At 37.4% G+C, this 21,417-nt stretch overlaps 1 protein-coding gene across 1 annotated transcript in view; it reads right to left on the bottom strand.

Moving 5' to 3' along the window:
• Positions 1-1,787: 1,787 nt before the first annotated feature.
• The window catches only part of LOC134800552 (uncharacterized), a 67,668-nt gene continuing 48,038 nt past the window's right edge, over positions 1,788-21,417 (bottom strand). The window contains exons 6-9 of the mRNA XM_063773039.1: positions 4,887-4,978; positions 3,992-4,184; positions 2,811-2,965; positions 1,788-1,974 (exon numbers count right to left, since the gene is read on the bottom strand). Coding sequence (XP_063629109.1) covers positions 1,843-1,974; positions 2,811-2,965; positions 3,992-4,184; positions 4,887-4,978 — 572 coding nt within the window. The 3' untranslated portion in view covers positions 1,788-1,842. The remainder of the gene's footprint in view (positions 1,975-2,810; positions 2,966-3,991; positions 4,185-4,886; positions 4,979-21,417) is intronic.

Genomic DNA, 21,417 nt, shown 5'->3' with positions numbered 1-21,417 from the left:
ACTGAATTTACCACATTGAATCGACTAACGTACATACGTGTTCTATACAAATTCATGGCTAAAAGTATGTAAAGAATTGGATGTCAGCGTACCTAATAGGCTCTAGAATCGTTGGTATTACAAACAAATGACAAATGTCCAAAATAAAATGATTGAATTGTAAATTGAATTGTTGTCAATTTTTCTTCTCCGTAAATTTAAATAAAATTTGGCTGGTTTGAAAATCACACAAAACATTTATATAATTTTGCGTTGCGTAATGAAAACACCATACGTTTTCGTAACTCCGTGGAAGATTTTTAGGACATACGGAGCAATTGCGCTTATCAGAATAGGCAAATCTATGTATCTAGCAAATTTTACCGAAATCTGACGAAATAGAAAATCGGCCTTTAAGATTACCATATAAAACAATCTAAAGTATGCGCGTGTTTACTGACTTTCACTATTTTGGTTAGATCTCGAGTCTAAAAACCTGTCTTTTGAGTAAGCAGGGTATTTTATGGCTCGAAAGAATTCTTGAGGATCTACAAAAAGCAGTAAAAAAAATAGTCGTTATTGAAAAATGTACCTACCTTGCTTCCTAATTTGAAACCGGAAAAGTAACCTTGCAGTCCATTTTGAGAATAATATAAGTATATTTTAAGAGAACACCTATCATTATACTAGTTTAAGGAAGAATATACACAACCTAAAATGAAAACTCTAAAGAAATTCAGTTAAGTTCAAGTATCAGTCATACATATACTGTATACATCAACCAAATGTAAATAAAATCAGACATTACTTAACTTTATCCATCAATAAATACGCTCCAAAATCGTCGTATTTCTCCGCATAACTAATCTATCAATCAATTTTTATCACGTTTTAAGCGAGGTTTAGACTAGCAAGAACTTGCATGCAATTTTCATTACATTACGGTATCTACAAACTTTTGAATTCAGTTTACCTTAGTAGTTGGCAATGTAACGTAAAATGCATGCAAGTTCTTGCTAGTCTAGGCCTCGCTTTAGACATCTATGAAGGTATAGCGGCTAGACGCGTCAAAAGCATTAGGTATCAAATTATGTATTCATGCACGTTTTCAGCCACGTTAACGGGACTTGAATACTATCGGTATAATTGAAATAGAATTATCGCTCTGCGTTCCTATTGTCATTGGTAGATTTCTACAATTGGTAACATCGAATAGTACGAAAATACTTTATCTTTGACAATTTTCACTCTATTACAAACCCAACGAGAGTCCAAATTATGCTTTCGAACAATGATTACATCCTTTAACTACCTACTATTACACAAATCCAACATCTCATTCTATTCCAAAGGTAAACTAGGTGTCTTTGGTATAAATTACCTAATTAATTAATATAATATAAATACGCGCAAAGTGGTGCAAAATATAGCCGCAAATTTGACACATGAAGTAGGTAGTATTTATTTATTTAATCTTATTGCACAAAAGACAAACCTTATATAGAAAAACCTTAGTATGACGGTCAAGGAATTTTATTTCAGTACCATTTCGCACGTTGTCACAGCGACTAGGTACCAAATCGTACGGAAATTAAATTCTTTGACTGTACTGTATGATTTGTGGAAAATTGATTGGCGCTTGGCATCCAGTCCTAGTTACCTCGATAACATCAAATGAAATGTATTGGCCGCACTGCGCCCTCTATATATTTTATTATAATTTGTGTCTTCAATATTTAGCACTACTTTACGTGTGAGGCGAGATTTATGCTGAACTGTGAAAACTCTTCAAACTCTGCGCCAGCTTTCAAGAATCAACCTTTTACTCTTCTTTTGTAATAAGTATACCAGGCAACCATAAGTTTAAAGGACATGTAAATTCTCACACGACTTTGACTTGGAAATGTCGTTGATGCAGATCTTGTGGAGCAACTCCCTCGCGATACTGAGCGAGATGTGTGTCCTGGAGCTAGCCAGTTTTGAAGGCTTTGAGTCCTGGGAAAAATATTTAATATCTGCTTTAAAATTGTTCAATTATAATCTGTAATTATTGAAATAGAAAATTGTCCGACCATTTCTAATCTGTGGAATGCCATTAATTATGCCAATAATCCTGATGGTTAGCTTTGAACTCTATGATGGTCGGCCCTTCGAATTATTCAAACGAAAAACCTTAATTGATTTTTGGTACTGATTACTTCTGTTCGCTGATTTGTGAGTTGTGTTAATTGGATTTTCTTTTAATCTATGGGATTAATATTTATTTTATTGCCTCCGGCCTTTGTGCTTCAAATTCGTGATTTGAGAATTATAATTTGACCTTTGAATTTAATTTTAAATTGAAGTGTCTAAAACCGTATGCAATCGGCCGTCTTAAGTAGTAATTCAAAAATTTCAAAATACTTAATCTTAGTAGCAAATTAATTATTTATTTATCATATTTTTTTTATTTATTTATTTAGTTTAAACTTTATTGCACAAGAGCAAATAAAAAGTATAAAAGGCAGACTTAATGCTTTTTATATAAATTATAGAAGCAAATGGTGTTATTAAATCTATTGTTACTAGCGACGGGCCTCTTAGAAGCTAATTCTGTGATCTGACATTGCAATGCTGTCACAAATTACCATGTTGGACCTCTCGACAGCATACACTTGTCTGAATCCCAATATTTTTCATCTGATTCTTTTAGCGGATCTCAGAAAGTGGGTATCAGTACGGATGCAAATCCGTACTTTGACTTCCCATTTCGATTTGATCGTAGAGCGCAATCGATATCATTGCATGAGCGCTGTATACACTCGTGCAGTGATCCGACTGTAGAACATTACCTGCTTCCCGACCTTCTTTGCCTGCTTCTTCTCGCGGGTCTCCTTGAGGCGGATCTGCTTGAGGATGCCGACTAGCAGCTCGTCCACGTTGTGCTGGATGCCGGACGACGTCTCGATGAACTTGCAGTCGCGGGACGTCGCTAGCGCTTTGCCCTCTGCCACAGATAACATTATACTATAACGAATTACCCAGTATTACTTAAACAAAGGGTTTACCTAAAATATATATCTTATTAGCTGATAACATTGTGATTAATGACACCGCCTAGGTAATCTATTTACGCCGATTAGGTAACATCTACTAGATATGCACAAATGAACCTACAGATACTTCAATATAGTTGCATTAAGCATCAGATGTGAATTGTCTTCTTTCTTTAATGCATATCAATAATGATAATCATAGTCACAATGACGACTAATTCTAAAAAAAATATACCAACGTAGAAACTTCATCATAAATTGGAGCAATAGTTGCAACAGACTGTTTGTCTGTTGCAACTCAATTTTTCATACAGTACTTTATTAAGCCATCTACAACACAAACACAAAAGTATAACACAGCTGACACAGCCAAAATATATGTGCACGAGTTGCACGACTCTTTTGTTTCAAATATAAAAGTGATTTTACATTTCGCTGTTCAGTGGTAAGTTATGTGAGTATTCTGTATGCGATACTCGCGAGATTGAACCGCACTCACGGGCCTTCCATTACTATATTGACTCAGGCCTGTTTGCTGAAAACTTGAACTATCTGAACATTATTATCAGAGATATTGCTCGAATATGTTGAAGGATAATACAATTCTTTGCAGTCATCGTAGAAGTATAGCTGTTTTTAAGAACTTTATTGGAATCTGATCATTTACTTATTTTAAACATTATTGCACATCAAAAAGGTACAAACGGCAGGCCTACTTTCTCGTGGCATTATCTACCAGTCGACCAGTAACACGATATTCGACCATAAATATTTTTTATTTGAGTATCAAACTGTGGACATTTGTTCAGCCAATATTCTAATATAACTTTAAAAGCAGAATATGCAAGTTAGAACTTTAGTTTGTACCTCGTTATATGGCAGAAATAATTAACCAATTTCCAAGACGAAGAGAGAAGAGCTCGAGTTTTATTCCAGAATAATTTTGTGCGGAGCACTAAAAATAAACTGTTTCTCACCATTAGTGGAGACCTGTCTCGCCCGAGCCAAGTCAGCCTTGTTCCCGACGAGTACCACGGTCCGCTCCACCGTGAACAGCTCCCTGGCTAGGTACGCCAGCACCTCGCCGGCCCGGGTGAACGAGCTCTTCGCCACCACCGAGTATATCACCACGCAGGCGTGAGGCTCGTAGGTTGACAAGCAGTTTTCCACCTGGATAACAAATGCATCTCTAAATAGGTAGCCAAAGTGGTTTATTTAGGTTAGTATCAGACATTTGACATAAGACTTAATTAATCGATGACTTAAGATAGTAGAACTATTTAAACGCGTATGGAGCTTTCCCAATTTATAAGCAAACAACTACGACTACCTACTTACTTATACAAAGCAACACTAATCTAAGGGTAAGAATCAAAAATCTTTTCTAGAAAAGATTCCACAGACCGGTTGCTTAGTTAAAACACGTTTTTGATCATTAGCGATTAAAATAATCTGATACCTACAGCTAAAATGAGGATAATTCATTTTTATTTATAGCTGTCATATTTATATCTCCAGTATTTCTCCATCTAATATTTACCGACATCTAATCCCATCAAGTAGGTATATAAGGTCAATACGAGTCTGACATACCTACTCGTATTTATTACGAGTAGGTATGTCAGACGTATACCCTAACTATTGACGGCTGGCTGGCCTTCACATAGATTAGTGTTATTATAAATAATTATGTTTACACTTTAGTGGCAAATGTATGATCTCGCAATAAAAAATAATTTATGTGTACACAGACCCCAATATGAAAGCCCGCCACACTTATCACATAGCGGCACTTATTTACCCGTTTGACATGAACATTGTGTAAAACTAAGTGTCATCCCTCTTGATCAGTGTGTTTATTTGATTACTAACCGACATTTCAGTACTGGGGTGGTCGATAAATATAAGCTCAGACTCTTCCCCGTCCAAAAGTACTGACACTGACTTCTCGCCGAATTCATCATCTGTAACAACATTTCTCAGTTAATGGAACATTAACAATCTAAGGTTAAATACCTGTTAGGGAATTGGGATCATGAGGATATTATGGACACGGTGTCTTATAACCACGACTAATTAGGTAAGATTTATTATTTTATGAATACCCATGTTACTAGCAAGATATGAACTCAGAGAATACAGCATCTGTATTCGCTATTTTCTAATCCTTTGATAAAATAAAGTATAGAACAATGTATAATATAAATATAATACCGAACTTAACTCTAACTCTGCTGTTGAATGTTAATTTATAGGCAACATTTCAAAACCTATGTTTCGCGTGAGCGCTCATTAATTTAACACCATAATCGCTTAACACAGTACAATTTACCAAGTATTCAATCTAGTAAGACCATTTAGAATTATATTTTGGTGAATTAAATACCAGTATTAAACCTGTGTAAACCCAGCATTATATCGAGTTGTATATTAACAACCTCATTTGTTAGGTACTCAATAACAGCTTAAAGAACGAAATATGAAACTTTTAGTCAGCTGACCAGCAAGAAAGCGCCTATCGCAGGTGTGTTTTGATAATAATATGTTCCAAGCAAGCCGTTTCAAGTTGACTAATCCTTATCGTTTTCACTACGTCTACCACACGTGTATCGTTGTTTACGTATTCAAGAAGAAGTAAATAAAGACGTGTTTTCTAACACTTCATAGTTCGTGCTGACACAGCGCGGATCTGTGTATTTTCGGTACATCAGCGAGTCTAAACAAACTGCTATTTGTTGATACACTGTAATGGACTACGCGATGCCGGTATCGGATTATTTATGTGTGCTTACATTAAAACTGTTGATTGATCATTTGTGGACCTTATGCCTACGCGATAAGGTTTACGCATTGGCAGTTAAGAGGATAGTGGACATCTTTTCCATACAAACGGCCTACGTAACTGCCAATAACCAATCCAATCTCCAATCTGCCAATGCGTAAACCTTATCCAGAGAATATTAATATTATGGAATAGTAGTTTGTGTTACAAGGGATCAAAATGATATATTTCCGACAAGGGCGTACATTGAATCCTGAATGAAGCGATGGATTCTACAATAGAATCCCGAACGTAGTGAGGGATTCTAAAGTAGAATCCTGAGCGTAATGAGGGATTCAAGTGTTAACGCCCAAGACGAAATAATTTTGATACCGTGTAACACATACTGCTTTTCACACCAACTATGAGGAAAATAAAAAAATCTTAGTGTTGACACTACAGTGTTGCCACTTTTTAATTTCTACTCTTTTTTGCCAGGCTGTACGTACGATGTATATTAATATTTTATACTGGCAATGAAATGTCGTTGAACAGAAAAGTGCCACTTTGATCCCTCCTAGCAGGGAAGAAAAATCCATTTTCTGATTAGGTGATGTGAAAAATATATTTACACAATATACGAAACTTAGTCCATATCTGTATGGAATGGCATTTCGCACGGTCTTCAAGTTTCGTCTTTTATATTTTGCACGGGTGGGCCGTTGAATAGTTGATGTCAAAATACGCAAAAGTACGAGTGAAGTGCACGTGGGTATGCCAGTTAGCTAACAAAACGACATGTTTTTGGTAGCAAAATGTAAGGTGAAATTGGCCTCCCAGCGCATAATAATAATAGTAGTGCACGCACGTACATTTATTTAAAACGTTTATCGGACCATTGCCGTGTGGTGGCCGGCTTTAGAATAGCGCCAACCGTCACATAGGATAAGGGTGTTGTACGAGGCGACTAAGTCCACAAACGAAGCAATAAGCTGTTTCGTCACAGGGGAGATGGACCTCTTAGCATGGTTCGCAATCCATCTAGGAGAAGGATACTCCAAAATTAAAACCCGGGATGGAGTTACCGTAAGGCGCGAGGAGGGTCCAACTTGAAATAAGCGGCAGATTCCTGCAGCCGACCTGTCTCACGTATTGGCTCGCCTTTCATGTGGGATAAGACAGTGAAGCCGAGAGGGTAACGTAGGTGCTGGGCATCCCTGCGTTTCCTTAACCTTTTGGACGCCAATGACCGATATATCCGCACTGCAGGTCCAACGCTAAACACGGATTAATCGGTCACAGACCACAGAGCAACATAGACCTACGTGCATATGTATAATTTAAAATATGTTCAATTACAGTTTTGACACTTCGGTGACGTGGCGTCCGAGTGACAGCTTTTGTGTTTGTCACGGCGGCGAAAAGGTTAATTCCCTCCCAGGCGGTGTAAGGTACATATGTTACACCATAAATCGTCTGCAATAGACGCAAAGGCCAATGATTATCGGAACAAGCCATTACATATAAATTTTACTACGCAGGTTTTACCTGCATATACTATAAAGCATTAAAACCTATTTTATTAACCGACGTCAAAAAAGGAGGAGGTTATCAATTCGACCGTTTTTTTTTTCTTTTTTGCAACCTACGCTCGTCCACAAAGACGAACTTTACGAGCATGAATACAAAAAAAACCTATGATTAAAATATACTAAGTGTAGGTTTTATGTTAAAATCCGCCAAGACACTTCAATAAAGCAGACGAATTACATTACTATAGTACATACAATAAGTACCGCACGTTATAAACTTGGAAATATCCATAATTATGATATGACACATTTTCGGCCCCAGTGCATTTTTCCACATGGAAATGCTTCCTTGTTACGCAAAAGGATTATAATCTGTACCTAATTTCAATCCAATATCATTGGGTTCGTCTCATCACCGTAAGAGGATGAAAGCGTAATACGTCCGTTTACGAGTATGCCTAGCACGCAGAGCTGATTCAATTTCCTCACCATTGGGGTTTATATTGCGTTTACAAGATAAAAAGTCAAATACTGTGAAACTCTAGGGGAGATACGATATTTTGTCAATAAGTAAAGGAAGGGTTATGTAATGTGAGTGTACGGATAAATATGCCAGTTAGGTACATTGGAATTGGATTTTGCAGTCATAAGATTCATGCCCGTAGCGCCAAAAACGCTTATACTCGGTTGTACGTTTTATTATCTGCATGCTCTACCTACCAATACAAAAATGCTCAAGTATGCGTAATATTTTTTGGATATCTTACTGGCATATATAGCTTCGATTAATAATTTGCAATTTATGTTTAAGGGGATGTATATATATGGGTGGACCAAATTTTGTTCCATGTTATACTACGTTCTATTAATAGGTATGCTAAGTAGAAGACCCGTTATGGGTGGGCTTACAATTGCCATAAAATGCATGTTTTGTTGTTTTAAATAATATAAAACCATGGTTTTGAAGTGACTCAGGCGACCGTGACCGTGGTAACAAACGACAATAAATAGTTAACTCACCTATATGCAATTTGATTTTTCCGAAAATGTTGTATGTGGTGGCGGAAAAGATCCCGGCATTGTCAACCGTTCCGTATTTTCTAATCTTCCTGTACATATTTCAGACAGAAATATCTAGAGCGTATATTTGGTTATCTTTAGTTTTAGCTAATATTTAATTAATTAATCACTCCATTAGTTAATTCTTGTCTTAAAATGATTTTAGCCCTTAAGGAGTTTAAGGTAGGTAACAAACTCATCAAACATTTATGATTTAATATAGCTAATGGCGGTCTACTTAAGATTGAAATTAATTAACAATTTATGAAACATAATCCAATCCACGATAGGTACTGCGAGGAATAGGTATACCTACTCGTACAGGAAACGACCTAAAAGTAAGACGAATGATAGATGAAACATAAATTCTTGAAGAATAAATAAAAGGATAATCTATTAGTTAAACATCCTAAACGCAATACTAATGATAACACTTCTATAAAAACTTAATACTAAACACGCACACATAATACTAATCATTAAAATCCGTTTTGTACAGTCGGGATATTAAATCGACATTGACAAAGTGCCAAAATTTGTCCGTACATTAGTGTACAAGTAGGGAAGACCGAGGTGAGTTGTGACAGAGGAGAGTAAAGTTGTGACATCGTCGATTTTTTGAAATCTATTAACTAGAAATTAGGTCGCATAGCGCGCGTGTACAAAAGTGCAAGCCTTTGAAGAGCAGAGGCGAGTGGAACTCGACGCGAAGCGTGACGAGTTAAAGGCCCGACCACCTGCGGTCATAAATTACAATTTTGTCGGAGGGGTGCTGACCTGCGGTGAGTGTGGACGTACATTCACCGCAAAAATAGGCTACGTCAGCCACCTGAGAGCTCACGATCGTCGCTCTCACTAGCCAGTAAATACCCAGTCGCCAAGGCCGAAACCGGCTAGGACAGGATGATGATGAGTTACTAGATTCCAAAAAATCGACGATGTCACAACTCTCCTCTGTCACAACTCACCTCGGTCTCCCCTACAGTACAGGTAGGTAGTTTGTAGGTACATATTTTTACACTTTGTCCGTGTAGATATTTAATATTTTGATTGTATCCTGTCATTCAACATTTTTTGACTCAAGCGTTAAAGAAATAAAGGCAAGACACATGTCATTATTCTAGGTTATCAACATGGTACAGTCGCCATCAGATATATCGTAGCGGGCGAGGTACTCAAATATTTCGAAGCAGCATAACTTTTCAATAAATTCGTTACACTAGTTATGGTCAATAACATCAGAACATGCAATTTGTCACAAATATAAGAGCAGCGACTTTTCGATAAATTCGGAACATATAACGAGGTAAAAATATCAGAAAGCACAAAACGTCAAAGGTATCTACGCAGTCAGGATGATCATAAATATCGGAACATTTATGGAAAATATACCTTAAGTCTTTTTCACACAGTTTAAATTAGTGGACACTATATTATGCATGTAGATTTTTTGATTTTGGCATGACGTATGGGGTATATTTATGTTTTGTTTGGAATTCGAATAGACTCGTGTACAGATTATAAGATTTTATTTTGAAAATTGAATCTTTAATAGAGGTTTATAGCCGCGGCTACGCTGCGAGAAACAGAACTACATTTCAGTCAGCTCATTTAGTGAAATAAAAAGTATCATTATTGGGTATGTCCTGTTCCAGAACAACGTCTTACTTAAGAAATAACCGGCCAAGTGCGAGTAGGTCTCGCTCACCAGCAGTTCCACTTGATGAAGTGCGACAGTTTTTTTATGGAAATGCTTGATTTTATGTTGAAAATACAAAAATCTCTATACATATGCCTTTAAGATTTGAGGAGTTCCCTCGATTCCTCATGGATCCCATGTTCAGAACTCGAGCTTGACATAAATGTGGCTTAAAAACTTGCTTAACCAACAAAACGAAGAGGACAAATTGCCAAACGTGAGCTATGCGTCGTTGAAGAGTTCCGTTCTGATCATCATCAGCAGTTCCACTTCATCAAATGTCACTTTTTTGAATATAAATGCTTGATTTGTCGATAAAAGCACATAAATCACTATATGTATGGCTTTAAGATTTGAGGAGTTCCCTCGATTGGTATGGGGCCCAATACTTTCCACGACTCTTCTCTTTCCGCACAGACTCTATCATAAAGCCAAACAAACAGATATAATTAAAGGCCATGGCAGGATAAGCTGAATCTGCCCCCAGCTAGTTTTGGCTTGTAATTTTTTTCGATGATGTGGCTTTGTATTGGTAACAAGTATGCAAAATTTGACCCCCCAAAAGTTTATAGTTTTAAAATAAGAAATAAAAAACGAAATATGATTTTCTTTCAATATTTTTTTTTCTAGTAAGCCGATTTAGACGTGCGTCACGTATAATGTGCATATAGTAAAGACATATATGTATATGACATTATTATTATTATGACATATATATATGGTATATGACATTAAATATAGGATATATTGCCACACAAAAAAGGAATAAAAATACAATTACTTTTTCAAAAAAAAAAATTTATTATTTTCACGTCAGCGACACCTCCAAATTTTTCACCAAAGCTAGCCTCTTTAATAAGTTACAAAATGAATGTATTTACTTAATTTTGTGTGGTAGAACAAGGTGTTTTTTTAATTGAATACATCACTCTACATTTTCTATACCCGCTCGTCAAAACTACTCGATTAAAAACTCTTTATAGAAACGGTAATAAAAAGTAAAATCATCATCAAATCACGGCTAATAAAAATCAATTAGCTTTCACGTGCGAACTCTTTTGACGAGTGCGATACTTCAAATTTCGTTCGATATTTGCTTTGTTGGTTTTCTATATTCTTGACGTTGACAATTTCTTGCAATTGTTATCCTATAGGTACTGATTCATCGTTAATTTGCTTTTGATGAAAATTGTTATTTTAATCTTAGATAACAGCTTTTCCATATAACACCATGATTCCCTATCGCGTAGATACAGAAATAAAAAAGAAAATCATAGAATTACGGAATGATGGTCTGCCTATAACAGACGTAGCTAATGAAGTTGGGGTTGCTGTAAGTATTTTTTACTATATTGAAAGCTGGACAAATAGAATTAAATGCAAAGCTTTTTTCGATCATGATAAAATTTAGTATACATTTATTTCAGAGAAACACTGTGTATCGATGGCTGGAGAGATGGCAGCAAGAAGGTGCCTTGACAAATCACGTATCATTTGGACGTCCGCGTTCTACGACGAGGCATCAGGACATGGCTATCATAAATAAAGCTCACGAAGAAAGATTCATAAATACCACTCAGTTTGCAAATGAATACCAAGTATCGAGCAGTACCATACGAAGGCGTCTAAAAGAGGGTGGTCTACAAAATAGAGTGCCAGCAAAGAAGCCGGCACTAACTGACCGACACAAAACTGACAGGTTGCAATTTGCAGCTACTTATTTAAATCACAATTTTAATAAAGTGATTTTTATGGACGAAAAGGTGTTCTGTTCATCGGATAATGGCAGAATGAGTTTATGGAGACCAGACAATACGCGATATCTGGAGCAAAATGTAGTGCCTAATCGCCATAGTGGGCGTATTACGATCGGGTTTTGGGGCTGGATGTGTAAGGATGGCCCAGGAGAGCTGGTAGAAATTACAGGTCGTATGAATGCGGAGCATTACAAAGAAATACTTGAAGAGTCGTTTCTGCCAACTGCCAACGTATTTTACCCAAATGAGCACATAACTTTCATGCAAGACAACAGCTCGGTGCATAATGCTCGCTTGGTACAAAGCTGGATTCTTGACCACAGAGATGTGTTGACTCGTATAAAAATGCCTGCTAAGAGCCCCGATCTCAACCCCATAGAAAATCTATGGGCAAAAATGGTACAAGAGTGGGACGGAAACCAGTGTCGCACAAAAGATGCTTTAAGACGCCACGCCATCAACGTTTGGGAGTCTTTTCGAGGGCGAAACGTATGTGAAAACCTGGTTGGTTCCATGCGTAGACGGTTGCAGAATGTATTAAACGCTGGAGGAAGTTATACTAAGTACTAACGTATTCACAGACTGAAGAACATTAGAAGTTTAAATTAGTTTACGCGTAATGAAGTAGTTGTTAAAAGGTTTTTAATAATAAAATAAATGTAATGTTTGTGTTTAAAATAAAATAGTATTTTCTGTTTCCTTACACGTTTTTATTCACCTTACTAAAATAGAATAGTTATCAATCTGACAGGTTGACATTATGTAGTTTTCGAGTGATAATAATTATAATCCATAATGGTTGTCAAAATCGTTTGACAACTTATAGTAACGAATTTAAACTGTGTGATTCAGACTTAAGGTATATTTTCCATTAATGTTCCGATATTTATGATCTTCCTGACTGCTTAGATACCATTGACGTTCTGTGCCTTCTGATATTTTTACCTCGTTATATGTTCCGAATTTATTGAAAAGTCGCTGCTCTTATATTTATGACAAATTGTATGTTCTGATGTTATTGACTATAACTAGTGTAAGGAATTTATTGAAAAGTTATGCTGCTTCGAAATATGTGAGTACCTCGCCCGCTACGATATATCTGATGGCGACTGTACCAGGATTAGGTTGACAGGAATGTTAAGGGCGGGTGTCGGGAACTTACCGCGTTTAGCTTCGCCAACGTGAGCAAGTAAAAAGAAGTTGTGTTATTTACAAAAAGTTAGCGCCAGTCAGCCAGAATTAGAACTAAGGTTGCATCCGCGGGCGTGGGCGGGAGCGGTGAAAAGCCATTCATTAAACCTCCTGAACTCCTGGTCGATTCAGATTTGTCCATTTGTTATAGCGTTGAACTGGTTTTGATATGACCTTGAAGATCGCTCGCGCTGACTGGCATGTGTAATGAAGTGAAAGTCGTGCGTGAGATGCTCGCCAATCACCATGGCGATCATCAGCGTCGTATCAAAACGATGCTAAATCTGAATCTGAATCTCCAGCTGTCAAGTGAATTTTGATTCCGTTTCAATATAGAGACACCTAGTGCTTTCGATAACCGATATTATATTTACCGGTTATATTTTATTGACACAATGCAAGTACACAAGACAAGCAACTAGCAAGTTATTTGCTGCAAGGATATTTGTCAGTAATACAAATTTTATCGATCTTTAGTCCATGAAGGCCGCGGCGGCAAGTGATTACGTGAAATGAAAAGACCATTAATTTATATTCCGATCGCGAGCATTTGAAACAATAACCTTATTATCATTTTCCACTAACTGACAGCTGTCCACTGGTAATGAAACAAACGAAAAGTCCATTTTGAGCAACAATCAATTTGCGGAATTTAATATTATCGATAAAAATGGGAGCTAATGGGAGTTCCGGCCACCTTGGTAAATGGCTTTGAGTGGGGTAAAGTGGGTGTCACCAAAGTACTTTAATAGCAGGCACAATTTGAGCTTCTTCGCATTTTTGTAGTATTCAAGAAATGTATGCGCATTTTTATGTTTGCACTTTTAGGACTCGAAACCGAGGTTCCGATGGTAAATCAGAGAAAATTTAAAGTACAACTGGCAATAGCTATTATTAATAACTCACTAATAAGCAATTAATTTTGACAGTTTATGACATGGCGATTCTTGTGACATTATAGAGATGTCGAGTGACTGAGTTGATTTATCCGAATGATTTATGTATAGTGACGTGACTACCATAATTCCACAATAATGACATATGTCATTTTTGAATGAGTTGACATACTATAGCCAGTTCACCGTCTCTCACTCTGGCGACATGAGTAGGTAGATAATAGTTTTCAGTTATTGACCGAAGCGTAGCGAAGGTCTACGTTTTGACTCGGGCATTTTGCTTTTGTATGTCCGGATGTTCTCCTCTACGGGTCACAATTCTCAGCGGATTCTCGTTTAAAATTATTTGAAAACACTGACAGTACTTTATCACAATGAATACTAAATATAATATGAACGACGTGTAGCAATATTAAAAGGCTTGTAAGGTTATACCTCCCGCCCACGCTCCGCTCTATGGTCTATGGCCATAACCTGTAACAGCAGCAAAGCTATATCTAAACTACTAGGAGTACGAGGACTCGTTAATACTATTAATTTTTCAATCGCCTAGTTCGAGACTAAATATATTACAAAAATATTGTAATATGTTTAGTTAAACAGGAGAACTGAAAAATTAATAGGTAATGTTATGTCTATTTACACTACAAATAGGTAAAATTCTAACTACTAAAGGGATTAGTTTAAACTTGAAATAAATGAAAACGACTACATTTTGTAAACATGTGATAAACAAGCTGTGCCTGTTTTTATTTCTTATAAAACTATCAATTATGTAGGCACTCGTAACATGCAGTGTTTCAAGAAGCTAATACGTTGATGGACAGTACGAAGCCTAAAGGGGCCCACTGATTAACAGTCCGCTGGACGGTATCGGCCTGTCAGTTAGAACAAAATTTTGACAGTTTCGAACAACTGACAGGCCGATACCGTCCGTCGGACTGTTAATCAGTGGGCCCCTTAAGCGTATTTATAGTTACTCGTATCGTTATTTACTACTAGCGTAGTGTCCCTCAACGATTTAATATTTCATGTAAATTAATAGTTCGAAATGTGTACACACTGTTAACTGACAGTTCATAAACCTTATTACAAAAAGCATAAGGTCCACCGATGGACAGTTAGGAGTGTTGCTGTTTGTACATTTATGTAGTGATATAATGTGTAACGAGTTGTGTAAACTAGAGAGCTGGATATGCATTAAACTATTCGTCATGTGTAGGTACAGTTTACATTAATAACTTATGTTATGGTGTAAACACATGCAAAACATTACATCAAATCGAAGAGTAAGAAAGCAGCTTAAAAGCGGAGGTTACAAATGTTGAAAAAAAAAACATAAGAACGATTTAAACGAATATGTAACAATCAGCGTAATATGTGGGAAGCGGATGTTCATGTACGTACTAAGACTGTTGAATCTATGAAATAATAAATATTGCAACTACCAGGACTGTAGGTACCTTAGTAGCTTAGAAAAATTGTTGTGTGAAGAATTGATCGACAACTTAGGACTTCTATCCACAGAAACATACGATAACTAAAGGAGTGAGAATTGGGGATGAAACTAATGAACGAGTCAGACAGACGGTGAAAAACGAAAAGGCTCACCAAGCTCTCAACTTTGACTTGTTGATTATAAAACTTCCTTTCAAGCGACTCAACAAGTGAAGCAGCCATAATAAGATAATATCAATTGATTGTATCGTCCCCTGGTACGCGGGCCCGCTCGAGCAGTTAGCAGTGTTGTGAGTAACGTTTATTTTTAGGCTTAAAGACTCGAGCCCACAAGACTCGTAAGTCTTGAAGACTCGACTATATTTGAGAATTGTATTTATTTATTTTACGCGTATGGATGTAAGAAATCGTCTTTGCCGCCTTTGATGCGTTAAGCCTCGAATCTTTAAGCCTCGAAATGAGCGTTATTCACAACACTAAGCAGTTAGTAATCTATTACTGCGAGCCCTCGGGGATTTCATATTTATTGCACTGGCCGAGTAATTTAATTTAAAACGGTACAATTTATAGTCGTAGCCAAAAGTTATCCATGCGGATGAAGTCAAAATAAATGTTTGTATTGGCAAAATAAATATTAACTTTAAAAGTATGTTCTTTATTTGATATTGATTTCCGGGAATAACTAGATAATAACCGTCTGTCGAACCAAAATTTTAATATTAAGAGTCGCTTGGAGGAAATGGCTGATCACACATTCTACGAGTATTTGCGGGATTTTATTACCAACATTCTCCACGTAATTTAATATTTGTCAGTTAAACGTAGAAGATGTTTTAGAGGTATTATAAAATGGCAATCATAAAATACAAACTCGACAGTCAAAAGTGGAGCTCAAGTTCATAAGCATTTGCTACAGATACAATATTTTTGATGTTTTCTTGAGAGATATCCAAATTTACCCTTAAGATTATACGAATCACACCCTCGATGCTCTCTTTTCTTAACTGCCTAATAACGCTGAGATTTAGTAAGGATTTATATGTAAGTATATCTAGGTTAATAAACTCCCAAAGGAATGAGCCCGACTGACCGGCCGAACTATCAATCTTAATGGATCAAGCCTTAGAACGGTTGTCGACCTCACTCCGGACATGCTAATCTTTCCAGGGGTGCCTTTATCGAAAATGGAATATTTTATTCGCATAAATGACTGTCCAATGTAATTGTGAAATAATTAATTTTTAGATGTAATGGAAAGGAATAGAAAAGTAGCTAAGAGCAAAAGAAAACTCTGAATAATCACCAATTTCTATTAATTCTAGTATTCGCTGTTGATTTATTAAGTGAGGATTATGAGTACCTAGGTAGTCACCTAACCCAAATATGCCCATAACTTGTTTAGCTCTAAACTCCTTGAGGTTACAGACTCAATCTGCTACGAATTTTAATGAGTAGGAGCGATTTTTATTAAATACATATATATTCATTTACAGTTTAATCGTTCTAAAGGATAAACAGTTGAATATGGAGAGGAAAATGTAATGTTTTTTTATGATATAGGAGCCAAACGAGTAGACGATTTGCCTGATGGTAAGCGATTACCGTTGCTTATAGTTGTGCCGTTCTCGAGAACGTTCTCCGTTTTGTATGGAGAGTGCTCGCACGAAATATACCGTTGCAGGGGGTCTCTATTGTTTCCCATAAAGTTTTAATTAATTAATTAGTTTACATAATGTATTGTTTGTCCACTGTTTCGTTAGTCATAATTAAAATTTTGGTTTTTCTCAGAAACGCGTAACTTTTCAGGATTGCCATAACACAAACCTAACCTAACCTGACCTATCTATAGGATAACCCTACGAAAATCCTGAAAAGTTAACGATTTCACAATTATGACTAATGATAATCTGACAATCACTACGAGTATATTATGAGTATTATGACTTTCAATAATTATGTCAAACAAAGGGACCCCCGTTGCACGCCTTGATGGGAGTACGCTCTTGGGATTGCTCGCTAACTACTATAGGTACCCTAAATAGATCATCATTTTCATTTTCGAAGTAGATTTATTTAGGTCTAATCCACACTACACTGCTAAACTTAGCAAATCGGGTTCGTACAGTCAAGTGTAAAAATATGGGTGCACTTATCATACTCAAAAATATGTCCCATAGCTCTTATGTCAGCGAATTAAGAACTACAGGACATATTTTTGAGTAAGTTGTATGCACTCATATTTTTACGCTTGACTGTACACAGAAGTCAGGCGTCGAGCAAACATCGCTTGATGAATGAGGGGCGCGCAGCTAAAAATCACCGCCTTCAGTTTGATATAAAGCTTCGTTACTTTTGTAGCAGTAATGATACTAATGATGTCGTTTAGCGATCAAAGGTGCCGCCCAGACTTCTTTTGGTGCCTTAAAAGACATATTTGCTTGTTAAATGAAGACGCGTAATAGGACTTATTTTTAGGGCTTACATATTTATTTATATATTTATGGAATACATATATTTAGAGCTAGTCATCAACGTAGCTTAATTTATTGAGATTTTTAGGGCTATTCAGCAACGAAGCTCATGTTTCTTTTTGATTTTGTTTTGATATATTTATTAATTAATCATCTTTAATATTATAATATCTGGGAATAACCGAGCTTTGCTCGGAAAACATATAAAATTTCAAAAATGCGCGTTTTCCCCGAGATAAGACCTAGCTAGAACGATTATTCGCCCCCGAAAACCCTCATATAGCAAATTACATCGAAATCGTTAGAGCCGTTTCCGAGATCCCCGAAAAATCGATATATATAAATAAATGTATATACAATAATTGCTCGTTTAAAGGTATAAGATAATAAAAAGTCAACTGATTTCAAATCAGATTTTTTTAAATAGCACCATGAAAATATTTGATTTAAAATGCTGAATAAAATCGTCAGTTATATTTAAAGTTGAACTTATATGTATTTTAAAGAGAACGTAAAAAACAAAGACATCAATGGTTTTAGATATGTCACCGTAAAATTGTAAAAATCGTTAGATTATAACCTACCTCGCGAGATTGTAAACTGTCGAAAGATTGTGTACCGTAACTTAGTGATTACAATTTTACGGATTGTTTTTCGGTAGATTATAATCTATCGACGAGAAACCGTAAAATTGTGAACCGACACACGACGAAACGCACCTCGCACGCTGATTGGCCGGTGTTACGGTAGGCCGTTTGTGTCCATAGAGTTAAGAATCAAATACGGGTGTCAGTCATATAAATCAAATAGGCTTCAAATATTGTGATATCAAGTATGTATTTATTAATAAGTAGAGAATCAATAATTCTGACATCAAGTAAGAAAAAATAGTAACAAAATAATAAAATCAGAAACGTCACTTTCTCGTGAAACAAAAAAAAATACAATAATAATAATAAGAAAGTCGGCCAGGGTTTCCGTCTCCGGGATGTCTTCGTCGGTCGGAGAGGACCTCAAGGAGACCCGCAGGGCTCTCAGCTCTGGCTTGCCTTCATTGGCCGTCCAGAGAGGAGTCGCTAGAGCTATATGCTCCAGGGGTGGAAGTGAAAGATGCATAAGACGCGAGTTGGCACAGTGGCTGGTAACAGCCACTGGGTAGAATGCGGCGCACACCTCTCGACACCCCTTAGCCGCTCACACCGATGTTGGTCCTGGTCGTCTTCGCGACGGCAGTTTCAGGGGCCCATCTAGTCAGCGGCAAGCCACCGCCTGCCTCGATAACGTGTAAAACATTGTTATGGCAGGTGTCCGACCTCTCTACAATAGCTCAGTCTCATTGTCCACCCAAACTCAGGCGTTCTACATGTCATTAAAGCTCTCCAAGGAGCCTCTACGTGTTGGATCTATATCCCCACGCAAGCCTATCAAAAGACCGGGATTTATAGGCCCGTGAAATACAATAATAATAATAATTCAGCCGATATGCGTCCCACTGCTGGGCACAGGCCTCCTCTTATGCGCATGAGGGCTCGGGCTAGGGGTCACAAAACCGTGCGTATTTTAGAAAACCGGTTTTTCGGTTTTTGCGAAACTGCAAAACCGGGTTTCCGGTTTTTTCGGTGATTTCGAGTTTACGTAACATTTGTAAAGTAAGCAAGTAATTTTAGGATCAATGCTTTGATATTACGTCTTCCACGACATTTCTATTTACTTTATCTTTACCAAGACCATATCAATAAATAAATCCAAACCCATAAATAAAGTTTTTAACTAAGCAGCAATTCTAAAACGGAATGCCTAAGCAACCTATTATATGACAACGGTATTGACATAGTCCTCCCTCTGGAAATACACCGCTGATGATGCCCAACTCGCTAAACGAGGTAAAATACCGGGATATGATTTGGTAGCGGCATTATACCATAAACAATTAATATAGAACTTAGTCATACGGCCCGTCTTCTCTCACTGCCCTGTTCAACGTGATTTCAAATAACATCGATGGCAACAACATCGCCACCACGATTATTCAAATCGGCGAAACGCGGATATGCAACATATATGAGCCTCCACGTAGCTGCTGGCGTACTCCACCCCTCCCTTACTTGGAACACCCATCCCTTTACATTTGAGACTTGAATAGCCACCATACCAGCTGGGGATACAGGAAATCTGACGCCAACGAGGAGGCGATCATAGGCAGATAGGAACAACACTGTTTTAGTCGTTTCTCACAAAGGCAAAGGAACGTTCAAATCAGCTCGATGGAGAAGTGACCACAACCCGGACCTAGTCTTCACAACAAGAGCAATAGACGGTACCCCAGTGGCCGCCGAGCTGTACGTGCTAGCGGATTTTCCACACTCTCAACACCGCCTAGTATTAGTTGTCATATTGTCATAGGTCTGAAAATACCGATGGTTGAGTCGTATCCTGCCTAACACCACATCGCGGAAGTTTTCTTATGCTGATGACCTGGCCCTTGTGACACAAAAAGACAGTTTGGAAATGGAACTAAATAGCCTCGAAAAGGACCTGGATCTATTAGATGACTATTTTTCTCAGTGGCGTTTGTGCCCCAGCACTTCCAAGACCGAGGTGTTCCGCTTTCACCAGTGCAACAAACTAGCCAACAAGGAGCTGAGAGTAAAATTCAGGGGCAATCTTCTCCGACACAACTTCCTTCCTAAATATCTCCGAACCATCCTGGATCCTGGAAGCCTTAACTTCAAGGAGCACCTAAGCAGCCTATCTCCAAAACTGGGCAAATAGATATAACGTTGGAGACTAAAAAGCTGTTCATTTATACCAGCGGTCAGCAACCTTTTAGCAGCCAAGGGCCAATAGTAGTTAACGGAGGTGACGCGGGCCGTACTTTGTTAATATTTATGACTTTATGAGACATTGTCGTTTGTCACTATTACATACAAAATAGCCAAGGCGCCTCTCGGGCCGCAAGTGACAGTTTCGCGAGCCGCATGCGGCCCGCGGGCCGCAGGTTGCCGACCGCTGATTTATACAATTAGTGCGTATAATGTCTTGTTTTTTTAATTTGCTCTTCAAAATAATTAAACTATGTTTACAAAACTGTAAAATCGAAAAACTCGAAAAAGCCGGTTTTATTAAAGTGAAAACCCGGTTTTGGCAATTAGCTGTAAACCCGGTTTTTCCGGTTTTTTCGATTTCGGTGAAACCGGGTTTGTGACGCCTAGCTTGGGCTATACCACGCTATCCCCCCACGCTAGCCCGATGCGGATTGGGGACTTCACATACACCTACCATTTCCTCACGATGTTTTCCTTCAGCGAAAAGCTAGTGGTAAATATCAAATGATAATTCGTACATAAAGTTCCGAAAAACTCATTGGTACGAGCCAGGATTTGAACCCGCGACCTCCGGATTGAAAGTCGGACGTCATATCCACTCTGCCACCACCGCTACAACAATACAATATAGAACCATTAAACGTAACAATACTTTCTCGTTAAATACAATTACTTAAATATAAAATAATAAATCAGAAACACAGCAATATTTCCCCTATTTTTATCATTTGAAATGCACTTCTTTGGTTAATCA

Source organism: Cydia splendana, chromosome 20 (genome assembly GCF_910591565.1).
Source record: "Cydia splendana chromosome 20, ilCydSple1.2, whole genome shotgun sequence".
Classification (NCBI taxonomy): domain Eukaryota; kingdom Metazoa; phylum Arthropoda; class Insecta; order Lepidoptera; family Tortricidae; genus Cydia; species Cydia splendana.
This window is presented reverse-complemented; position numbering and strand designations above follow the sequence as displayed.